Genomic DNA, 24,375 nt, shown 5'->3' on the forward strand with positions numbered 1-24,375 from the left:
GGAAACGGATCAAACATCCGACTGTAGAAATCATGTTCTCAGCATCGGATGTGCCAAAAAAAGTGTGCTTGCAGAAAGAAGGAAGGTCGGCAGAACACAAGCTGATGAGGTGTTACATGCAAAGTCCACTGCAAACGCTCTCTGGAGATGCAAACTGTTTGTCTGGATGAATCAAGGCCGGATTAAACTGTACGTCAATTCGTATCCGTCTCCTAAATGCAATGACATCATCTTAAACACGCTGGGCTGCAAATGTTTTGATTAAATGTGAGTTTATTTCATGCAACTACTGCCCCACTGCATATTATTCATAGACAAATAATAAGAGACACTTTTTTAATCGAATGAAAAATGGAAATAAATGACTGTGTTTTATCTCATGTATATTTTGCCCCAGTGGGGTCCTCTGGTTCTGCTGAGTAACGTCTCTTTAATGACCGTCAGGGGACGACTCCTGATTGAATAGAAGTCTATGAGAAACACATTATTTCTCTAATGATTTATTCCCCCAGTAAACATTGCAAACATTAGCTTATGTCTCTATTTTCAAGTCTTCTTCAAATAGACGGTAACGCGTGTTTAGGCCGGGTGTCTAATAGCAAATCTGCTAGTCCTTTCTAAAGAAATGTAAAGTGTAAAAGTGCACCTAGAACTGGCGACAAGATCAATCCTTATGAATATTTAACCTGCCGTGCAGGTGTAACATGTGTAAAACTCTCTAGAGGAATAGATTAGGCTTGTCCGTTGGGACAGGCAGCTCATCCTGCGTTCAGTGACCCGGTTGGAAGGCCCACGGTACCTTCTTGTAAAGTCGTTTTAAAACCCGCTGGCTGTTTCCATCCACTTCTCTCTCTGGCTTTGGGTTTTGTTATTGGGACACGGCTGTAATACCTTCAGTCACCCAGATTGGTACATCCACGTCTTCTCCTAACTGCAAAGACAGCGCGGTTTAATTAAAAGGCTCGTAGACAGCGGTCAGTGATGAGAGGGGGGGGGGGCACAACATACTTCACCTGAATCCTAACCTTATCGAGGCTAAGAGGCAATCACAGTGTGGAGCGTGATCACAGGCTTCTACCTTCATCTACCTTCTCCCCCCTGCGCTGATCCATCTCAATAAAGCACCTGCAGAGCTCATTCTGCTGTGAGTTGATGTTTGCTGGGTATCAGTCATTTTAGGAACGTGAGCCTGTACTCCGCATGTGCTGGGAATTATGGAAACAGAGGGAAGAAATATCCCTGAAAAGGTTCTTTACCTCCGTCGCCCAATCAGCAATTACACCAATTCAGCCTCTGCATTTCTGAGGGACGTCTTTCACAGAAACGTGATGGACGTGCGTGGCTGGCCGCACGAGTACAACTTGTGTATTTGCACCATTATTAAGCAGTTTGTTGTGAAAATAGAAAACGTTCCATCGCGCGAGTTTACCGCAGAAACTGTTAAAGCGAGAATCAAGGCCACCGAGCAACTGAGCGTTTCCTCACAGCAACAAACACAAGCATGACCCAAAATTCAGGGCGCACACCCAAACACGTATTCTGTGACGCCCTATTTTAGATCAGCCTGAGAAAAACGTACCACGCTGACGAGACGAAGACCCGTAAAGCGACTTTCGCGTCGCCCCGGAACCCCTCTGCCCCCCGGAGGGCTTGATTCCCGTCGCCCTGAGGCGCTGCAGCTGCAGGCGGACGACATATAACCCGTCCTACCCGCGCGGGAGCTCGAGTCTCCTTCGCCATGGCAACCCTCCTGCAACGAGCGCGAGTCAGACCGCCACGAGGACGCACAGACGACGACAGTCGCGTCAAATGTCAAAACGTGCAGCCCTGTCGAAGCCCGACCAACGTTTCAAAGACCCCGTCGAGGCGCTTTGATGTTACGCTCAGATTGCCATCGGAGCAGAGTCCTCACGATGGCGTCGGATGAGCTGACGTTAAACACGGCGCCATGCAGCAACGTGACAAGTGAATGCAGGGCTCCTGTTGACAGGCGGGAGCGATGGGGAACGATCAGAGAGCCGCGCGCACGCCATCAGTGGCACGCTGGACGGGAAAAACATCAAGCAGCCGTCTACATGTGGCTTTTTCATTTTTAATTAGACGGACTGCAGAGATTTAAATCGAATGGGTCAAGCATGTGACACGTGGGCAGCTTATTAATACTCATTTTGTCAAACCTCGGACGAGTGCACAGAACGGCACAACTGGGTCACGAACTGCTCTTGAAGAGCAAAGTGGAATCCGACGGACCCCCGCAGCTCAGCACCGAGAAATCAATCGAGTACGGCTCAGAGGGGCCCGGGGCTTCCAGAGGGGACGACGGGCTCAGAGCTGTCCTCCAGAGGGGACGACGGGCTCAGAGCTGTCCTCCAGAGGGGGCGACGGGCTCAGAGCTGTCCTCCTGAGGGGACGACGGGCTCAGAGCTGTCCTCCAGAGGGGACGACGGGCTCAGAGCTGTTCTCCAGAGGGGGCGACGGGCTCAGAGCTGTTCTCCAGAGGGGACGACGGGCTCAGAGCTGTCCTCCTGAGGGGTAGACGGGCTCAGAGCTGTCCTCCAGAGGGGACGACGGGCTCAGAGCTGTCCTCCAGAGGGGACGACGTTCTGGAGCAGCGGAGGCCCAAAGAGGACGACACCAAATGATTTACAAAAAACACTTTTACGTAAGCAGAAGGAAGGACGTCTCCGGAAAGGAAAATAAAATCTAAGTGATTTGAATATTTAAATCCTGTAAAGGTCACTTTTTGGGAGACGCCCGGAGTCACTGCTGCATTTCCTGAGAAAAGGAAGTCACAGGTGTGTCCTCCGTCTGCGTTCACGACTGCTGCGCCGGCGGACCTGATGGCGCTGGTTGCTATGGATACCACTCAATCATCGCAGGTCACGGCTCTCTGAGACGCCTCTTGATGTTGGTGGGTGGTGCAGTAAAAATAGAAACAGAGAAATTAAGTTTCCATGGGGCTTCTTATCCAAGACGTGCGCCTGGATTCTCCTTTCAAATCTGACATGAATGTTCATTCGTACGTCACAGTCATATGGGAAACATCCAGGTGGAATTTGGTTTTAGAGAAACCATTAAATAGACTTTAAAAACCTATTTTTTCAATCCACATCTTAAGAGTTTGATCAGTTTTGACTCATCTTGTCCTTTTCTTGCTTTGAGTTACTGTTGCAGGTTTAAAGTATTTCAATCAAATCTGTGAACCGCGTCGCGTCGGGGCAGATATATTATGGTCTGTTTGGATTCCCTAAACGTCCCGCTCACCTGTCCTTCACTGAGGAGCCACAGCTGCCTCACTACTTGTGCACAGCTGGACTGTTGAGTCCGCGGGTTCGGTTTAGCTCGGCCAGCGGCTGATTGCTGTTACCCAGCCGCCATCACTCAGCTGCCAAAACAGAGGGAGTGTGAGTCGTGACTCGGGGGGGGGGGGGGGGGGGCTCAAGGTGGGCTTCCCTTCCTAATCCTGTCCCCCCAGCGCTAAATGCCACGGCGCTCTCTGCCGCTCCCCGATTCAGCTTCCCAAAATAGATCCTCGCAGCGCTCCCGATGGCTTCTTAAGCGCAGCAGAAGAGGGACGGCTGGACTGCTCAGCACTCGATGCTCCCCGTTGCCCCGGAAACCCACGGACAACGAAAGAGCGTTAATGTGCTTTCATAACTTCCGCATCGTTGTGCTCGGTGTCGGTGTTCTGAAAGGCATCTGCTGAAATGCAGTTCGTTGAAATCTGCGTACGAATAACTTACAATATTTCCCTCCGACGAGAAGATCAACATGAATTCCATCTATGCCAAAGGGGGCTCTTCATGTTACTGTCACGTGACGCACACATGACGCCCTCTGCCAGGTTGTCTTGCGTGTTACCGCCAAAGCGCTCCAGCGTATTTTTTAAAGATGGACGTCAACACGATCTTCCCAGAGCACCCGGGGGTTTCTCCCACATGTGGTCACATGCTGTACTCACGAGAGAGTCCTTTCCAGCCGGCTGCCGGTGGAGCCAATAATCTCCCCCAACGTGCAGAACATCTGACCGAGGAAGTCCTTCAGAGGAGAGGAGCACATGGTTAGCGTTCTGAAATCTGTCACCAAATCCAAGTGTACACGTGCAACTCGACATCGGCCCATTGGTCCCTTTCTGGAAAGCATTGAACGGTGATCGGTGTGTATTTATTGAATTGTGGAACATTAATAATCCCGTCGTTTACACAGAAACCAGTTTATTTGTCGCAGAAACGCAATAAAAGGTTATCGCACATTTGTTCCCAATCATAATCTGTTTGGGTAAAGAGGACATTTGTGTTTGTGTGAATACGGGACTTTCATTGGGCGCAACTTACCTTCTGCTCATCCAGACGGGTAAGCAGTAAGAAAAGGTCAGACACGTGTTAGAGGCTGAAAAAACAACACAAAAAATATATACAACAATAATTATTTCTGTATTTTGTATCCAAAACTGAAGTAATTTACAATTTCTACATTGTAGTTACTCTGACAAAGTTTGTTTTCTTTCATATTCAATTTGTTTTTCCTAATTAAGAGTGCTGTAGTTTTAAAAAGAGTGCTTTTTAACAAAAGCATTGGACACTTTCTTTTTAAACTACATTTGAATTAACAAACAATATAATTCAAGACCTTTTTTTATTTTTTTTATTTTACCTTTGCAGTTTCAGGCCTCCAAACCAGTTTGCTTCTCATTGTGGAACATTTGAATAACATTTCTAAAAAGCTGCTTACATGTTTTGAAAGGTTGGAGCTCCTTGTGTCCACATTGTACCTGCAATGGAACCAAAAACACCAGACTTAACTAATGAAAGCCAAGAAAAAGACAAAAAAGAGAAACCTCTTGTGGTTAATAAGCATCGGGGATAAATACTGGCACGCTGAGAACCACGAAGGTCCTGGGTTCAGACCTTTTGGCTGGTTCGCACGTTCTCCTCGTGCCTGTGTGGGTTCTTTCCGCGTGCCGAATAGGAGAGCGAATGATTGACTTTCTCTCTCAGCCATTGACTGGGAGACCCGTCCAGGGTGACAACCCCCCCCCCCCACCCGCCCCCCCGAGGATAAGCGGCAGAGAAGGCGACTGGCACGGAGATAATGGATATCTCTCCTGGGAATACAAAGATACAAAGCTTATATGCCAATTCAATAATTGGATATGATGTACTTAGGGGGGATGAATAATACATGTGTGGATCTGCAGCTACATTGCTAGATGTCGAACCCTTGGATGCAGATAAATCCACTTCTCTTTCTCTCTTCAGCTTACTGTCTCCCCAAGGACGTCCTCTTGTGTCGTGTCATTTTTGAAAAAGCATTCCATTCACGTTTGACGCTACGCAGACGTCATGTACCCTTCAGCTCGTCGTCCCTCTTGTGGATCTCTTCCCCGGAGGACGACACCGAGCTCCGCTGGTATCTTTTCACCTGTGTTCTGGTCTTACACAGCCACATATTCAATGTCCCAGTAAAACCCATCCCGAGTGCTGCAGCAGCTCCAGAGCTGCAGTGTGCATCAGGAGGGTGTAGAAGTTCCTCGGTGTCTCAGAGGAGCAACAGCTCACAGGGTTCACAGCGAGCCGCCTCCGCTTTGGGGTGAAGATGCTCTGCAAATCTCGGCAGCGCGTTTTCTTTAAGCTTTTCAAGGCTACAGTACAACATCTTTATTTTAAATACACACGTGAAACTGGAGAAGTTAGATATTATAACATAAGGAGCTAAATATTGGTGGTAACCATATGAATTTGATCAATTTTGTTGGCGAATTAACTTACAATCAAAGTTATTCTCACAATCAAGGTTAGTTAGTTACTTATTTTATGTTTAACTGTACATTCTAAAGTAATAATGATAGTTATTATTTGTCATGACATTTCATAAGTGTCATTAGTGGAGGTTGTGTGACTTGTTTGAATGAACGAACACATGCGACCGTATCAACTAGTCACCTCTCAACCGGACCGGAGAGTCAGCGTCTGGAGCTCTGCAGCTGGACCACACTGGTTTGGACTGGAATCATTGGATGGTTTTCTATAAATTATGCAGAGCACCCACATGATGGATTGACATTTCCAGTGTGACCCTGGGGTGAAATGTTAAATGTGTGCATTACTCCGTTTAATGACCAAACGATGACAAACCAGAGATGCCAGAAAAACGCTCAAACGAATTAGCTCAAAGCACCGCAGGTCTTAAGTACTGCCTTATACTGCTATACATATACACAGAATCTATATATATATAATATATAACGTCAACAATTATTTTATCACACATCTCAACCAATGAATGCACCTGGGGGCGGGTCCTAAGACGGCTGCAGCGGCTCACATGAACACACATTACTCGCAGAGATTCATGCCATTAATTGCATTTTAGAATATAAGCTGTTCCCCACCACTAATATATATATGTATGTATATAATTATTGAGTATTTCTCTATCCCTCTGGTTCTGTTGGATATGCTTCTGTAAACTAGGCAACCTGCTGTGCTGCTTGTCAAGGAGCTTTGCAGTATGAAAATCGACTTCAAACTTACTGAATTTACTGAATGAGTTTCCTTCTTTTTGTTCGTTGTTCAGGTCCGTCGGGTTCTTTAACAACTAAACCCACACTGTTAAGACGCTATAGGTTTATCTACTGCGTGTTTGTTTCATTTCCACCCAAAGCGGCTCTATTGAAAACAAAATTTGAGGACAAATCTTTTTTATGACCACCTCCGTTGTTCTTTTCACCAAGTGGGAGGAATTGTTCTTGTTATAAATTCTTAGTCCCACCGACTTGGAATTAGAGCCACAGAAGGAAGCGAAGATCAGCGTGTCCTGTTCTGTGCTTTGTACATTAACACTGACCTCCTGACCCCGACCCTTCCTGCAGTAAAACACAAGCGTCCTGCTTCGCTATGAATATCATCCATGGATCTAATTCATGCAGCAATTATTTCTTTCCTCACAAAAGTATTTGCGTGGTCTTGCAAACACTGCTGGTTGCGCACAGTGGCTCCCGTCATCAGAGTGTGTGAACGGGGGTGAACTGATGAACTATGACATGAAGTGTGAAGACAGTCCTTTTACCATAAACCTTCCCTCGTCTCCTGGTTCTGTGATGGACAGAAAGTGGACCGCTGCGGCGTGACGGGACCGAGCTGCGTGACGAACTGACCCAGCTCAGCCGGGTTCTGCAGGAGACGGAAAAACCAAAAAACGGCACACAAAGGCTCTTTTCCCAGCTGCGCCGACTGAGGTGAAAGTTATTTAGGAGACATAACACAACCACAGCGCCCACTAAAATCACTCAGACCGCCTGCTGCTTTCCTCGTTTCGCCGCGTGCCAAGAGGTGGGTTATGAGAGGCGAGTAAAAGCCGGGGTCTGATGGAAACGCCGGAATTGAGAGGGAGCGTAAAAGAGCCGGCAGCTGCACGCGGCACCAAACTTGGCTTAAAAGCAGCGAATGCTCTCTGCCATTTAAAACGGTCGCTCCACGCACCCCACACACGCTTCCATTAAGCCTCCACGCTCGGCGTTTCACCACCAGTCTTCACACTGTACTCTCCTTTATTGCAACAAAAAAAAAAAATCTCCGCTACACCTGCTTCTCCGGCGGTGTCAAACTGAGCGCTGTGCCGAGCTCGGGTAATGAAGTACACACAGTCGGATAATGAGAATGAGATTTGAATGCGGAGAAGCAACAGAGTTGCAGAAAGATCTAATGATGGTCTACGTGGTGGGCAGCAGGAAGGCCGGAGGGCTCCTCAGAACAATAACGCTTTGTGTTTCAATCACCTTCATCGTGTTTTGTTTTTTGCGCGTATTTCTTTGTGCGGCAGGATTCAGATTTCACAGCGTGAGACTACGTGAGTCTTTTTTAGAATTGAAATGCACATATTTAGTCTGTACCAAATCAGAATATGCATCAGGGATCCTTCGTAGCGGAGATTCCCGAGGTTCTTATTCATGAAAAGAAAACGGAATTCCTTCCTCTTAATGGCCACACGGTTACTCAGACTCAGGATTCGCCGTTAGGAGCTTTACAAACGTGCGGTGAAGATACAAAGCGGATTCCTGCAGTCACGGTGGGGGTGACTATCATTATGTAAGTGTCGGGCCCTTGAAGGCAGCACTGCTATGAGAGGGGGGCTGTCTGTCATCAAAGAGGCCGTCGCCCTCCTTCAACAGTGGGCCAATTAAAAAAAGGTTGAAACCATTAATCACAAAAAAATGGAGGAATGAGTCCATGTTGAAAAATACCAAAGCGACTCTTTAATGATTCTCATCATCATCAGATGGGTCGTGTCACTGAGAAAAGGTGATGCAAGGAACAAGCTGACCCTTCCCACAATTAAAACTATTTTAGTTTATTCAAACTATAAGTGGGAAAGTCCAACTGTGATTACCAATCACTGAATATTACAAGAACAATTTCTTTCTGTTTCCGATTGGTTCTATGACCACACATGAGTGACTTTAAACATTCTAGACAATTATTCCAAAATGTACTGACTTTTGCGAGAAGGTCAATTTAAGCCAAAGGGCGAAAATGGCAGTTAAATAAGAATGTATTCTTACTTGAATAAGAACACCTATACATATGTGGCCTGGTGGAAATGAGAAAATATGAACATGGTTCATGGTTCTGAAACTTGCATTGCAATTACAGAAGAAAGATTGAGATTCTGGGTCCAATGGACAGTAGATCAAATGTGTACTGAAGATTTGAAAGAAAGCTTTTCCTTCCTGCCGGGTTCAGTTTTTTAAACGTTTAAATGCTTTAAACGGTTTGTCATTTGTACCGTACAGTCTGTGATTCTATCACGATGCTCACTCTTTCTTCCATTTGCTCCCCGCACGTTGCTTTTGTAAAGCGACGGCAAAAGAAAAGGGGACGCTGTATCACGTGCAGGTTGCAAAGCGAGAACAGTGTACAAAGAAAAACCTAATTACGTCCACCGCGCCGCGTAAGTTACGGTCGGATTCATTCCTTAAGGCTGCAGAAGCAAAATGTAGAACGGCATTAGTTCATTTTTCTACAATAACCAATGATTGCAACACCTGTGCTCTTCTTTGGTGAGTTGCATTGATTCATTTCTTCACCAGTAACATATAAACTGATGTATAAAAGTGATTTTTACGCATCAGAACACTCACAGGTCCCCTAGTTACAGAGTTATTACACTTTTCATCATCGTTATGTCATTTTCGGCGCAGAGGCCAAAAAGCAGGCCGGGGGTCAAAGGGGATTTATTAACAAAGCGCATTGGTGACTCAGAGATGTTTATAAGATCAATACCAGCGTAACCTGCGTGACGCCTTTTAACGGCTCCTGTAGGATCCATTTACCGTCCCGAGGAAATGAGGACAATTCTACGAGGGTATTTCATCCGCGTGCCTATTCTTGCCATGTTATTGTGTACAAGTGGTCGATGAGGACAGACATTTTTTTAAATTAAAGGAGGGCGCCGTAAATGGCGCGCTGCCACAGACACGAAAAGAAGAACCTCGTCGTTGCCTAGCGACAGACATGGCGGCAACCTCTATGCACCTTTACCGTCAAATCCCACCAAAAATGAATGTCGTTACTTACAAATATTGTATGTGTGTGATTCATTATTAATGATAGATATCTTGAATGCAATAGTAGATGTATAACTACAAACTAAATCTGGCATTCAAACAATTTATTCAATATATTCAATACTAATGACGTCCTGATGAGCTCAGTTCATTTATCGCCCATTCAACGCATCGCTTTGCTTTACATCCATCGTCTATTGTGACTGAGTGAGCTAGAAATGACCTATTTTGAGAGTTGTGTGTGTTTAATAATTGATTCCCTTCCCTTGAAATGCTCCCTTTCATTGGAATTCCCTCCTATGACTTCGCGTCAGGGAGAGAACAGCAGTCTGCTGGTCAGGTCCAGAGTCGCTGCTTTCACGTGAAGCTGTTTCTAAACGACGGATATGAAACGACGGCTGACTGCTTGACACGCAACACGCGCCCCATCCGTCAAACTTTTTCCATCTATAATAAATAGCAAGTAGTGACCAATTAAATATGTATTTATACATCCTCTCCTAGCATTAATTAACGGTGTTTGGTTGATTTATAGATGCCGCGAAGTGAAATGAGGGAAACTCACCTGTAAAATATTTAGTTTGTGGCACAATTCCTTGTGTGTGTCTTTATTTATTGCATGAAATATTTAGATGACATCTGGAAGGTGAACTTTGCAGGTTTCCCTTATAGGCTTTACACCATCTACCGTTTCCCCAATAGTCACTGCTGCTGTAGAGCCAACTCGTAACATATGCACATTCTAAGAGAGACTCAATAATTCAAACCACATTAAATTGTTTTGTCAAGAGATTCAGGGGCTAATTTAATATTAGAGGGCTATGAAGGTGAGTTTAGAGAATTGGAACCACAGAAGGAAGCGAAGATCAGCGTGTCCTGTTCTGTGCTTTGTACATTCACACTGACCTCCTGACCCCGACCCTTCCTGCAGTAAAACACAAGCGTCCTGCTTCGAGTTTAGAGAGTCTAATTTGTAAAAATAATGAAAAAGATATGAGTTGCCTTGAAGAATTATTTGCATTTATATATATATATATTAAATTTATGATTAAAACACCTCATATTTAGATAAATGTGGAAAATGCAAATAAAGTTTGACAACGCTTTCATCAGGAATAAATATTTTATAGTTTTATGTGATTAATCAACGATCCACTTCTAAAATTACGTAAAAATTGCTTCTCACCAATTTCCCTCCTGTTGGAGCACTTTGTGTAATGTTAGTAATTACACACGTAAGGAAAAATGTTTTCTGCAAGATGGACATAACCGCTAACAAACGATTTGGCTTTGGATTCAGGAAGCACCTACGATAGCGTGTGTGTGTGTGTGTGTGTGTGTGTGTGTGTGTGTGTGTGTGTGTTTTGACATTGTCTGACTTAATAATTCAGCACTAATGATTTACTTTGTCAGATTAAGACAAGTCCCGGAAAAAGAAGCCTCGACCCTCAATGCCATTAAAAACATAATTTCCACCTTATTCCTTTTCCCCTTATTTACTTGTAATTGCTCTGGAAATACTGCAATTAATATTTAAAATATTAGGTTTTCATGTCCTCAAGCTCAATGTGAGTATTTAGAAAAATAACGGATGAGAAAAAAGCACCACACATATTTGGATAACTAAACTAATAATTCAAAACAAACTTCAAGGTGTCAAAATTGGGAACATAATTTGGTGTGATAAAATTTTGAAACTGGCTGAAATTTTTTTTTTGTATTTTTCCCATATTGGTCATTTTGCATGTTCATTTTTTGCACCAAAAAACCAAAAGTAGTTGATTTTGACTTATTAACCGGTTAACATCCCTTTAATGAATCTCTCACTGGCATCTACACTGGACACAGATGTCCTTCAGACGCTCGGACTGCAGCGTCTCTCGTTATTGGCTGAGGATCAGCGAGCCGCTGTCGTTGATGTTTACAGGCATCCACCATCCGGCGGGTGGAGAGCAAAGCGTTCGACTCCTTGGCCTCTGGCAGGACCCGAGCCCATGCTGGGCCTCTGTGAGCCCCCCGTCGGGGCTTAGTGCTCCATAAAGGGGCTTCGATCCCCTCTGTGGAAGACCGGGTCTCCCTCCCCGTCTGCCTCCTCGGTTCGTGGCTCCAGGTCGAAAGTTACTAATGTAGAAACCGTTCAGCTTTTCGGGCAGCAGAGCTCGTTGTGCTGTGACTTTCTCTTTACGTGATCCTGATAAATACTCGCGTGAAACACTCGAACCAAGCAAACTATTTGGAAATGAATGAAGCTCAGAGGGAAAGTAGATTGGGCTGAATAAACACTGCGTTCTATTGAATGCACCGTGTATTTAGTGATGACTAACTGTGCCCCCGGGGGTGAACTCGGGGGGCTAAATGGGAACACAAATGGTGGGAAAGTCCAACTGCAGACCTTCAAAAGGCCTCAATATTCCTCTTTAATAGACTACATACATTTAATGAAAGGCGTAATTTCTATTCTTAAAGGCTTGATTAAAACTATTAAAAGTTTGATTTAAAACAAAGATGATATCAGAATGTCCATGACTCTGTAGTAGTTCTTGTACATGCAAGAACAAGAACGGCAAAAAGTAAAACACTGAAGGGAAAAGATTCATTATAGAAAACTGAGTTATCCAACATTGACTTTCCTTTATGGTTGCTGGGTGTTTTTCAACAGACAGCCAGAGCTACAAAGACACCTGTAGCTACTGAACGTTTACTACTACAGAGTCATGCAGTCAAACAGCTGACTGGAGGCCTCCACAGCGCATATGAGCCAGCAGGCCAACGGAGGAAACAGACCGCGGCGCTGTGGAGGGAAAAGACGGCGACGTTCCAACTTACACATCAAAGCGCAGGTTCTGCTTCTCTTCAAAGAAGAAATCGAGGACAAACTTCCTCACGAAATCGGGGTTCAGCGTGTTATCGATCACTTCTGTCCGACCGAACTGGTGGAAAGAGCAGAGAGAAGAGAAGCGTCATCACGGCGATCAAACACGACTGTTGGGCCGCTTCCTTTGTAGGTCTGCAAGTCGTCGACCAGAAAACATCTGAGAGGGAGAAGATCAGACGGAGTCAAAGATGAAGATGACCCAGTTACTAGGGGAGGGAATCTCTTGGCACCTCACGATTCGATTCCGATTCAGAGGTCAACGATTCAATTCTAAACCGATTATCGATTCTAAACCGATAATCGATGCATCTCGATTTTCTAAATTTTCTCAAATCTGAGTTTGCTACTCAGAGGTTGCTAATCACTTCCTACTTTATTTCATAATTAAAGAAAGTCAACAGATGAATTACCTTCTCTAATTTTTTATAAGAGAAAAAAAAATCTTTGTCACAAATATGATTTTCTATCAACAATGAACCAACGCAGCTTGCATTTCAACACAATATGAAGTAGCCAGTAGTTGTAATAAAAATATTAAACAGATTCATTATTCTTTTAAATGAAGAAAAAGCTGCTCTTAGTCTCAGACCGGCCCGTATTTGTAAAATACCGTAAAAAAGTCCAAATCTGTGAATATCTTGTCAACTTTCAATACGGATCGACTTTTTGGAAAATGTAAATAATGAGGGAAGATATGCGCAAGATCCTCCATAGTTCGGTAAATTTATTAGATATTCAGATTCAGACTGACAGACCGGTCTGCGAGCTGGACGCATTGGTCTTAATGTGCCGGTAATGATGGTAAATGATGGTTGTAGCTGGTTGTCGTCTACGCTCCACTACGGTTACCGAAGGGGGGCGTTTGTTTTTTGACAACGTTTTATCTCATAATTTCTTTTTATCCCCTTTCATTAGTGCGGAAATGGGCTTCTATGGTTGTGTGAACGCATCACTCCAGCCAATCCAAAGACGCGGTTTGTAACCAATCAGGTGTAGAGACCGTGGTGACTGGCTCCGCCCCCTTACTGTCAAAAAGAACAACAGCGAGCGCGTAGAAAACACCTTGGAGCGCGAGCAGAGACTAACCTCGAGCGCGAGCGAGCAAATATCTCGCGCGAGACAAACTTTTTTTAAAAAAAATTTATTCCGATTATTAACTTTTCTGAATCGAGACCGAGTCCTTCTAGAGACAATCGAGAGAAATCGAAAAATCGACCAGTTACATTCATTCGCTTTCCTTTCTCTCGCTGTAAATGTAAATGAGTCGGATGGTTTGGACCGATGTCACGGTTGCTCTGGATAAAGGCACATTTACATAATGAATTATCCCTTAATGAGAAAATGAGTTGTTGTACTTTCTGAGAGGATTGAGGTAAAATAAGGAAATGCAGTGATTTATATCCAACTTGCCATCATATCCAATCAACACCTTTGGTTCAGATCAATCGTTGACGTTGTATCACTGGAGCGTTAAAAAGGTTCCAGATACACCGGCGCTGCATCGGGCCACTGGAACAACCTACGATACACACTGACTTCCTCTTAACTCACTACTTCGGGACAAACTGCGCATGCGGACAATAGAACATCTCGTGATGAACGCACAATCACACACTCATTTCCCCGCCGGCCAGGTTGACAGTGATGAGCGGTCGATCGGACGGCTTCCTCCGGCCCGGCGCCACCTACGCTTTCTGCCCCCCGCGGCTCCGTCGGAAGGCAGAATCTCCTCCAGCGTCCACTTTCGACCCCTTTGGCTCAGCGGTTCAGAGTTAGCGAGTTTAGACCGTGACGCTACCAATGTGCCGTGTTTGTCTAACCGGTCGGTTGTTACCGAGTTTGGATTTGAGCAGAAAAGAAAGAAAGCACTTTTTAACCCACTTCACAACAACTTCTCCGAGGAGGTGCCTGTAATAAGCTGTCAGGGTTTGTTTTTCTTAGGAGGCAGAGAGAAACATCAGAGGGGAGTTCATGGGAGGCAATAAATGAAACCCGTAAATAAAAAGGTCTCGGATGCCTGATATTGGTTGAAAGAAATTAAGTAATTTCTTTTTTTTTTATCAAAGTAGAAAATGCATCACCAATTTCAAGTGGAGCTACGAAGGAAAAATGTAATAACTTCCTAATACAGCACACAGGTGTGTGTGTGTGTGTGTGTGTGTGTGTGTGTGTGTGTGTGTGTGTGTGTGTGTGTGTGTGTGAGAGAAGAACACGTCCACGTCCTCTTTGTTTGAAACATGATGTCTCTAATAATATGAAGGAAGCATAAAACACAGGTCATCTCACCAGTGACCTGATCCCAGTTTGCCGTATTGGTTAGAAAGACCCGGGTTCCATCACTAGATAGAAGCAAACTAAGCTTCTTCCCAGCTGTGATCATTGATAAAGTACATAGTCTGTAGAAGAAAAACTAACTAAATGGGAAAAGAAAATTGGGGTTGTAGTAATTTTGTCAAATAAACACTGCCTGATGTGTCAATATTGGAAATTGTAACGCTTAGGAAGGTATTTAAAATGTAAATTTAAAGATAAAACCATTCTGAATAAAAATGCACACATTTATTTCCAAAATACGGATATTTTTAACTTGTGTTAAGCACAACTTTTACTTTAAACCCGTCATAATTGTTTGAAACTAACAATTGCTGGAAATAAATAAACATCAATAATGTCTAACAACTAGTGACAACTAGTGATTACAGCAGGTATATATGCCTTAAATGTGTAACTATGTTGGATTGGTTTTGCCACGTGGATACTGGGAATGATTTTACCTTTTTACAGTAAAGTTTACAAAAGCAAGCGAGGAACCAAAGGGAGCAGATTGTTTCTCCTTTGTGGACTCGTTTGGAAATATCTCCAAACAGGTACAACAATCTGACTTTGTACTTACATCCCTTGATTGGATTTCCTTATAATACAGACTCAACACAACAAACCTCTACGGGATGAAAATATAAAGTGTGTCATGTAATAAGATGAAGGGGGATGAAATGGGCCATAAAGAGACAACTGCCCCCAATAAGCTAAATTATTTGCAGTTGGAGATTTCATAAAGATGGAATGTGAGCTGTGTCACACACACACACACACACACACACACACACACACACACACACACACACACACACACAAGAAGTCTTTCTCGATTCGATTCTCCTTTTGTTTACGTTGCATGTGCAGTTTTCACACACAACAGTCTTTGTTTTTTGGCAGAACTGGACAAATAAAAACATTCTCTGTATTCGTGTGATAAAATCTCTGCTAATTGCTTCAGAAACGTCCTCGAGCCAAATCCGCCGATGTGTGGACGCGGCCCACGCGCTACAAGCTGCTGACAATATGTGTGACACGGGGAGGAGGCCGGTGACGGGCAGCTACGAGCGAGGAGGAGGAGGAGGAGGAGGAGGAGGAGGAGGAGGAGGAGGAGGACCGCCGCGTCCTCGCTAACGAACCCGTGGAGACCACTCGCCCGTCACTGGGCTCACGCGCTCAGGCAACGGACCGCCGACGGGCCGGAGGGGACCAGATCTGGCCAACTGCTGAGAAGCGTGAAGCGTTAACGTCTGATGGGGGGATCAGGGGGGGATCGGGGGGGGAATCGGGAGGGGGGATCGGGGGGGGGGGATCGGGGGGGGATCAGGGGGGGAATCAGGGACAGCGCGGTGTCACTGAATCGGCATTGAAACAGAACAGTCAACAATATTGAGCTATTTTAACACTGCAACGCAACGCAACTGTTGTCTGATGGGGGGGGCTCACTGGGGTCCGCGGACGCGTTTGGATCCCTGCCGACGGGACGCTGATTTCCTCTGACGGCAAACAAACAACAAACTACCGCGTGACGGAGAGCGAGCGGCGCCGAGGAAGAGACGGAGGTCTCCGAAAGCGTCCCTGCAACTTTTGAGTCCCCGCGTTTGGCTGCCGAGGCTCCACAGCGGCGTTTTCGTTACGTCCTGTTTGCTACGAAGCTCCGTGGTCACTTCGCGCCGGCTCAGACGCCGCTGCCCGCCTCTTTGCGTCTGTGTGGGGAGCACGACGACGCCCAATGGGGTGACTTTCTTCTCATCGTTGCTGCTTTCATTTCGCCAGCAGCTAAAAGTGTTTGCGTGCTGCTTCTCACTGGAGACGAGCGTACCGGTGTCATTTCACACCACAAAGTGTTCATTTGGAAATACAAAACTTCCGACCGGAGCCATTTTGCAATTTATACATCTTACAAAGAGAATCAGATTAACTAGGTCACACTTTTAAAAGAAACCAATTTCTTTAAACTTGAGCTATTTAAGTATCCGTCTCATCTCCCTCATACTGTCGGGCCATTTCTCCTTTGTGAGGTGTCAACTGTTCTTAACTCAAACTATGTGACCGGCCTGCTTCCCTCTCTCGTCTTTAAAGACTGACGAGTTCTGCATTTCAGGATCAGGAATCAGGAAAAAGTTATTACCAAAATATGCCAAACATACAAGGAATTTGTCTTGGCGGTTGGTGCGCGACAGTAGACAGACAAGACAGCAGTGCACAAGTAATAAAATAAAGTAAAATGAAATGCTAATGCTATTTTAACACAACACCACCATTTCATCCAAACAGGAGAGAATTAAAAAGCTTCTCGACTCACCTCTCTCCACTCCTTGGTCCCCAGGCCCTGCACGTATAAAACCACCACTGAGAAGACAAACAAAGAGAATCTGTTCAGGAGCAAAGCACTTTTTAAATGTTCTGAGAACGACGGTCCACCAGCAGGCTCAGGGTGCTTCTGGTCAAAGAAACAACACAATCCTCGCTAGAAGCACAGAACTCCAACGTGTCTTTGGTTCAGAATAACACAGCGGCACACGCCATGGATCACACAAAGAAAAAAGATCATTTAACCAGTGTAGCCGGTGTAACCAGTCGCAATAGAGGAGCGCTGCATATGCTCCATAAACGCCGCGGCTCAGCGGAGAGGCCGGGTCGTCGTTTCATCGGGCGCTTCGATCTCTGACATCACTTGTTTCCATGGCGATGTTGCTCCTGTGGCTCAGATTGCGGTTTCCCGAATCGCGTGAATGTTAAGATCCTGCTGATGGGCGGGTGTCACTGTGTGTGGTAGCTCCTGTCATCAGTGGGTGTGGACGGGTGTGAATGGGTGTGAATGATGTAGCGTCCGAGTTTTAGTCACCTGACAAACTCACCAAAAAACCTAGTTTTTATGTTATTTTATGGTCCAAGTACTACGGGCTTCCTTCAAAAGAGCACATTGTAGGTTTGTGAGTCCTGCATTGTTTGGTCACACGTTTATTGGCCAGCAGTTCTCACTGTAACCAGATACCAGCGCCGCCTTCCATCAGCTGGTGTTGCTACGGAGAATGTGGCTGCATGGGGAAGAGAAATTGAAAAATCAAGCTTTCCGCGACACGGTCCGTTCCTCCTCCCACAATCCCCTCGCCTCCCTTCCCCGCCATCGCCATGGCAATGGCCGTCCTCCAGCACGCCCTGGTTCTGCACGAGCGGGACGGCCGGCCAGTCAACCACGACGACCCGTCTACCGCCGGGACCCGCACACATCCTCCTTTTCTGCAGGAGCAAAACAGGGTCACGCTAAATAAATAAATACCACTACGAGAAGAAAAAGGCTGAGATTTAGGGACGGTCGGCTAACGTGAAATATTGAGTGAGTGCGTAAGTGCGCCTGCGAGTGCCCGTCGGGACGTGTAGGCCACAGATGTATAAATATACATTGTGTGTGATGCATATCGACTCTGTTTGCAGCCTGTTCATAGTGTTCACAAAGATGAATGCAGTGAAGTTCATGGAAACCCCACAAAATGAACTGAAACAGGAACGTCATTCGCTTGTCACACAACTGACTTAAGTAATGTATTTTTCTCAAATTAAATTGACAGGCAAATTCACGGAGTAATATTAAGGCACTCAAACACATTATAGTTTCCATTTGCACTCGCCAGTGTTTAGCTAACAGCAAATGCTGCATGAAGCTGCATGAAGCTGCGTGAAGCTGCATGAAGCTGCGTGAAGCTGCGTGAAGCTGCGTGAAGCTGCGTGAAGCTGCGTGAAGCTGCATGAAGCTGCGTGAAGCTGCGTGAAGCTGCGTGAAGCTGCATGAAGCTGCGTGAAGCTGCTTGAAGCTGCGTGAAGCTGCTTGAAGCTGCTTGAAGCTGCATGAAGCTGCGTGAAGTTGCATGAAGCTGCGTGAAGCTGCTTGAAGCTGCGTGAAGCTGCTTGAAGCTGCTTGAAGCTGCATGAAGCTGCGTGAAGTTGCATGAAGCTGCGTGAAGCTGCGTGAAGCTGAAGCGGAGTAGATTGCGGGATCAGTTGACGGACTCCTTTCCTGTAGTGAACCAAAATAGAAGAATACTTATTTCTACTGTCTCCAACGCCAAAACTCAGTATTGCAGGATTGAGCTTTTCCTCTATTGCATCTATTGCCTATTGCATCCTTTCCCGTACGGTTCTGTGGTGTGCGAGTAGGCTGAGCAGTATTCCAGACCAAGAAATACGCTGAATGATGCACAGCAGAGTGAGAGGAGAGAATGATTTCACATTTCCTCAGGAGCAGCTCTCTCTGGCAGGTGAAAGCATGATATGCGATATATGATCTGTGGCGGACTCACAGAACTAGTCACCCGCAGGAAATCAGTGGCAGTAACTATACTTTAAATACGCAGATGAAGACTTGTGTGATGAACCATCAATGTGAGTGGAAACGTATCACGTGGGGCTGTGACCGGACCCAAAGGATTTGTGCAGACGAGACCGCATCTGCAATCAGGAACTGCGTAGAGACGTTATAAACGTCGTCTGGGGGGACGCGTCCCACACGGCGCACGGCCTGTGAGGCCCGTCCTCCCTCGGTCGTCACACTACAACTCAATTCATCCAATTCTGGACCTTAAAAGCCCGCCACAGTGCTGAGCTTGTAATAAGTCCCAGCTGATGTATGAATGGACTCTCAAGGGGGGAAATGGTTTATGAACTCTATTAAAATGAAGAGAGATAATGTAGACTCCCAGGGAAAGGCCTCCATTCAAGGTGCAAACCCTTGACCGCTAACGGAGAGCTAACAATTAGCTCTTAGCTTTCCCTGTGTGTTCATTGTGTGAGCCACTTCCTGTAGCTAGACAGTCTTGCCCTTTGATCTCTCCACTAACACAAAGTCGTATTTGAGACACGTTGACCTCTGACCCCTCTGACACACGGCCAGTCGAGTCACTCAGCCAATCAATCAATCTGTGGCTTTAAACCGAGAGGCGTGGATGGTGGACGGCGAGCGCTGCGTGACCTTATCGCCGCGCATCGAGCCGTCACGCCGTGGGTCGGGCGGAGGGGTCTGAGCGGAGGGGGGGGGGGTCATCAAAGGCCGGTACGCTGATCCCCTCTGAACTGGTTTGAAGCTCAGGACCCCTCTGACACGACCGTCACCCTCCATCGTGGTCCGCGACCTCTGGCCGGCGCAGGAGGGAAGGCTGATCTACGGGGGCGTGTCAATAAAGGATGAGCCTCCGATCACCAAACGGTCTCTACCCGGCGGCATCATCTACCAATAGCATTTCAGAGCTGAATATTAAACATAGTTACATAACATAGTTATGTAAAAGCCCCCACGCCAACTGATGGTAAAAACACCGCTAAAATGAAGTTAGGCATGAATCTGAGTTAAGAGACAGAACAATGATAAAAACATCTTTCAGTGTATTTTGGATGATGAGTGAAACATCAGCACATTATTATTATAAGATATCTTTAATGTCGGTTGATAGCTTCCATAGTTGTGGGAATGCATAATTCTAATGTTGGTTAGTGATGATTCAACTCAACGGAGATGTAATGAGTCTAATGTGAGCATCTGGGCGTCTTGCCGCTCCTTAACTTTCACACTTTACGTCACATCGACCATTTAGTTTTTCCCCCCTACAAATCAGACCCAACATCCCACTGTAAGAACACACAGCACTTCTTCTCACCCAGAGTGTTCTGACTTCCAAAAAGAGAAGCTCCAGCTCAGACAGATTCTAACGTGCTACAAACGTTCAAAGGGAACCGCTTTTATTTCCGCGTCGAGTACTTCAACACTGAGGCTCCTTCATCTGTGCTGCAGAGCGTGCACACGCACGCGCGCAGTGCACCGCGGCCGTGCACGCGCCCACTTACACATTTCTTCGCTGCAAGATGTACAATCAGAAAATGTTGGCGCGTTAAACCATATGGCCGGAGGATGCAGACAATCTGCTCCTCGTGTTCAGCTTGATTTGAGACGGGAGCAGAGGAGGTGTCAGCCATGTTCCCGCAGCGAGGACGTGGGGGGGGGGGGGGGGGCGGACGGATGGTTTAACTAAAGCTCACGCTGCTTTGTTTCCCGTATCCCACCTGCAGTGGACGCGGACCACGTGACATCATCACATGACCCCCGAGCACGGCGTTATCAATGGAACCGAGACAGCAAAGCTCCTTCAACGCGAAACAAAGTGGCTTTAACCACCACGTGTCCAGAAAGAGACGAGAGAAAATATCACTTTTAAAGATGCTGCCAATACTAATTGCAGATCATTGATTACCCACATTGGCAGATAAAAAATGATTTGTTTTTGTCGCAGCTCGTCTTCAAGGACGTTATCCTGCTGTGAAGTCATGTAAAGATTAAACATTTGAAATTAGTTTTACTTTCACTTTGTTATAATCACCTCAATGCATTTTAATAGAACATCCAATACAATAGATTATGAAATAAAAATGCTATACTAACATTTTGTCATTATTAGTTTTAAAGTGTAGCGTAATATACGCTGTTAAAAGCTACTGTTGGGAGATGTATTTTCCTTTTCATTAGTTTAAAAAATGTCTGATGAGGATGATGAAAAGGTGAAGAGCGTGGATGCTAAATGCTTCTCTCTCCGTCTCAATCACAACAAGTCATCGCCGCGTCAAATAAAGAACGAGAAAACGGCAAGCGGTTACCTGGATCCGACTTGGAGAAGGTGTCCATGTCCAACAGGTTTCTGCAACGAAAGGAAGGAGCTCGTTATCACCCGATCACTTTGCATCCGGTCATATCAGCCGATGAACGGTTTCATTCACGTGGGATCTGCACTGCAGCGGTTGGTCATGTCAGGGCGTCGCTTAATAACCACTGCCTTCCCTTCAACTAGCGTCCATGTTCCTTACTGGGAGGTCAACAGAACATCTCAAACATCTGGCTGTGGTATCTCATATCAAACGATTTTAACCAATAGCCCTTCTGCCATGTGAGAAACCCTCTTCCTAAAGTCTAAAACTGTGATGCGACCTCAAAAACACTTTGTTCATTGTGTCTCATTTAAAACGTTCCTGTGCTCCTGAGCTGAATGGCAGGTGGACTCGTGGTTGGACAGCGCCGGTCTTCCTGCCACACAGAGCCAGGACGTAAACCTCCTTCTGATGACGTCTGTCATGTGTCAATGGTTCAATAGAGAAGTCTTTTCTTTTTTTTGAAACATTGGCGAATTCCACTGTTCATTTTTTTTGTGAAATGGTTTATTAAAGCTCGTTATCTTCTTCATGGTTTATGTCATTGTGACTGGGTTATTCTGCCGTGTTTGAGTTTCTCTTTCCAGCGATGACTGATCCGTTTCCAGAGGTGCAGGATTTTTAAATTACAGCGAAAATTAAAGCGTCAGAGAGAACAGAGCAAAACAACGTGCTTTTGCTCAGACAGCAACACACCCCGGTATTGGAAAGGGGAGACTGGGCTTCTGCTCGCACCCTGGGTTCCATCATGTTAGTGACTTTTTCTCATTTTGTAGCCGCGTCGAGAGAAATGATTCATACAAGCGCAAACAAACACAAAGGGGCGTCACAACACAGACGTCAGATGAAACCAGGAGCATTTCCTCCAAACAACTTGACACATGAGTGAGAGTCGAGTGGGATGTGGGGGGGGGGGGGGCACACGTGAGATGTTCACGCGCTGGCAACTAGCTGCTCAATGACGTTTGAATTCGGGGAGGAGGACTGGAGACCCGTCGCCTCCGTTTGACACTAATCTCACTGAGGTGACAAGGTCTCTGCTTTTAATGTGTCCTCGTGCCTGAGACCGTGGGGACGTGATGTGAGGGAAGCTGGGTATCCAATCAGTGCCCCCCCCACGCCCCCCCACGCTGTGATTGACATTCTCCCACTGAGGAGTCCTGGCTCCCCGCGCTCGCTGACCTACCTGGCATTTCACTCGAAAAGCACAGCTGAAGTAACTTTTTAACCCCACCCGCCCCGACACACACACACCACCACCACCACCACCACCACCACCACGCTGTACAGCCGTCACCACTATGGAGACCACTAGAGACGGCGTCATACACTCGGTTACATCACATCCTTGAAGCGTGTACACTGCTTTCACAACAAAAGGGTCACGTCTCCTTCACTGGGTCTGTCCCACACAAATAACCGTCCGGGAACAGGACCCACGACTAGTTATTCAAAAGCTGGTACAGAATGTAAGTCCAACTACTGAGGAGTACTGTGAAAATGTGAACTCTTTACCGTTAATAAAACAGTCTGAACACAGTAAAATGTAACTGAATGCAGTTACATTTTAGTCATTGAAGTCATTTAGTCATTGACTGGATCTGCAGGAGCGGCGTTTGGGTGAAAGGTCGTCTGGCGGGCCGCTACTGTGAGCCTCCACATTGCCATTAATAGGTGATCAGATCACATTTGGTAAGTCTGGTGAACAGCGATCTGTTCCATGGGCGGCCGTGGTCGGGCTCAGCTGCACGGGGGGGGGGGGGGGGGGGGGGGGCGCGAGTGGGTCGGCCAAGAGGCGTGTGAGTGGCCTCAGCTGTAATCGGCTTTAACGAACGTGTTCCTCCCGCATTTACGCGGTGGGCTGACGGGGGACGAGCAGCGGGGAAGACGACGCCAGACGAGACCTGTACAGCCCGAGCATGGAAGATAAAAACCCTCATACCGAACCCAACGGGTAACAGGCATTTGTTACAAGGCTGGATGACGCCCCTACGGTGGGAGGACGCACGTGAACTGTTACATCGTTCAAATTGCGTTCCATACGAGGAGTGCGTTTTGTTTGGCGTCGGTGCCCTTGTGTGGCGGTAAATGGGCCAGAAAATATGTTTAAAAGGGCCGTAAGTGACATCCGGATCCAAGAGAACGTGATAAATAAACATTTCTGGCTTTCTGGCGACAAAACGCTGCAGGGTCTCTCTCGCTTTCAGCCACGACCCCCACGAGCCAACTTACACTAACTGATGCTGTGGCTCTTATTGTTTAACTGAAATTAGGCCGAAGCAAACACAAACATCTGGCTAATTTATAGACATGAAGTAGAGACGGGTATGTTTTAGTCTCTGCTAAGATATTCCCCACATGTCCTCGACATCACACCGTACTGCTGTTGTTTCTTTCCATCGTCTCTGGTGTCTCCGGTTCCAGACCTGTGACCAAACACCATAGATTGATGACAGATACTAAATGAAAGCGCTGCACAGATTTTCACCAGGACTCTTTTATTTTTTACTTTATCAAAATATTGTGGAAGAGGATATGATCACAGATGGCGTGCAGCTTTGAGCTGTTTGCAGTAACAGTACTCCTTTATAGATTTATTTTATTTATTTTTTGGCCTATTTTGGACGGTAAAGAAAACTGCGGTTTGTCGCCTCACCTCAGTGAGTCCAGAACACATCATCTATTTCTATTTCAGACGCTGCAGATTCTTCTTTCCATCACGTCAATACTCATTTGTGTTTTTGTTTATAAAATACTTTCAGGTTAAGGGAGTATTCTGATCATTTCAAGACTCGCTGTAAAGGTTCACTATATATTACTTACAAATAGAGATCCATTTTCAATAAGATTTAGGGCAGACCAAATTATAGAATTACCTTTCTCACCTAATAAATTAATGTTTCAAAAGGTCGAAAGATTTTTTAATTGA

The 24,375-nt window shown here is 45.9% G+C and overlaps 1 protein-coding gene across 2 annotated transcripts in view; it reads right to left on the minus strand.

Moving 5' to 3' along the window:
• LOC120834673 (copine-9) overlaps nucleotides 1–24,375 on the minus strand; it is a 55,442-nt gene that overhangs the window by 27,585 nt on the left and 3,482 nt on the right. Inside the window, exons 2-6 of one of the 2 annotated variants that reach the window (XM_040202797.2) lie at nucleotides 21,399–21,439; nucleotides 17,062–17,108; nucleotides 12,392–12,495; nucleotides 4,732–4,771; nucleotides 3,962–4,041 (exon numbers count right to left, since the gene is read on the minus strand). In XM_040202797.2, coding sequence (XP_040058731.1) covers nucleotides 3,962–4,041; nucleotides 4,732–4,771; nucleotides 12,392–12,495; nucleotides 17,062–17,108; nucleotides 21,399–21,439 — 312 coding nt within the window. Of the gene's footprint in view, nucleotides 1–3,961; nucleotides 4,042–4,334; nucleotides 4,390–4,731; nucleotides 4,772–12,391; nucleotides 12,496–17,061; nucleotides 17,109–21,398; nucleotides 21,440–24,375 lie in introns of those variants that run through there. The other variant, XM_040202798.2, reaches the window with a different exon arrangement.

The sequence above is a fragment of the Gasterosteus aculeatus genome, chromosome 17, assembly GCF_964276395.1.
Source record: "Gasterosteus aculeatus chromosome 17, fGasAcu3.hap1.1, whole genome shotgun sequence".
NCBI classification, from domain to species: domain Eukaryota; kingdom Metazoa; phylum Chordata; class Actinopteri; order Perciformes; family Gasterosteidae; genus Gasterosteus; species Gasterosteus aculeatus.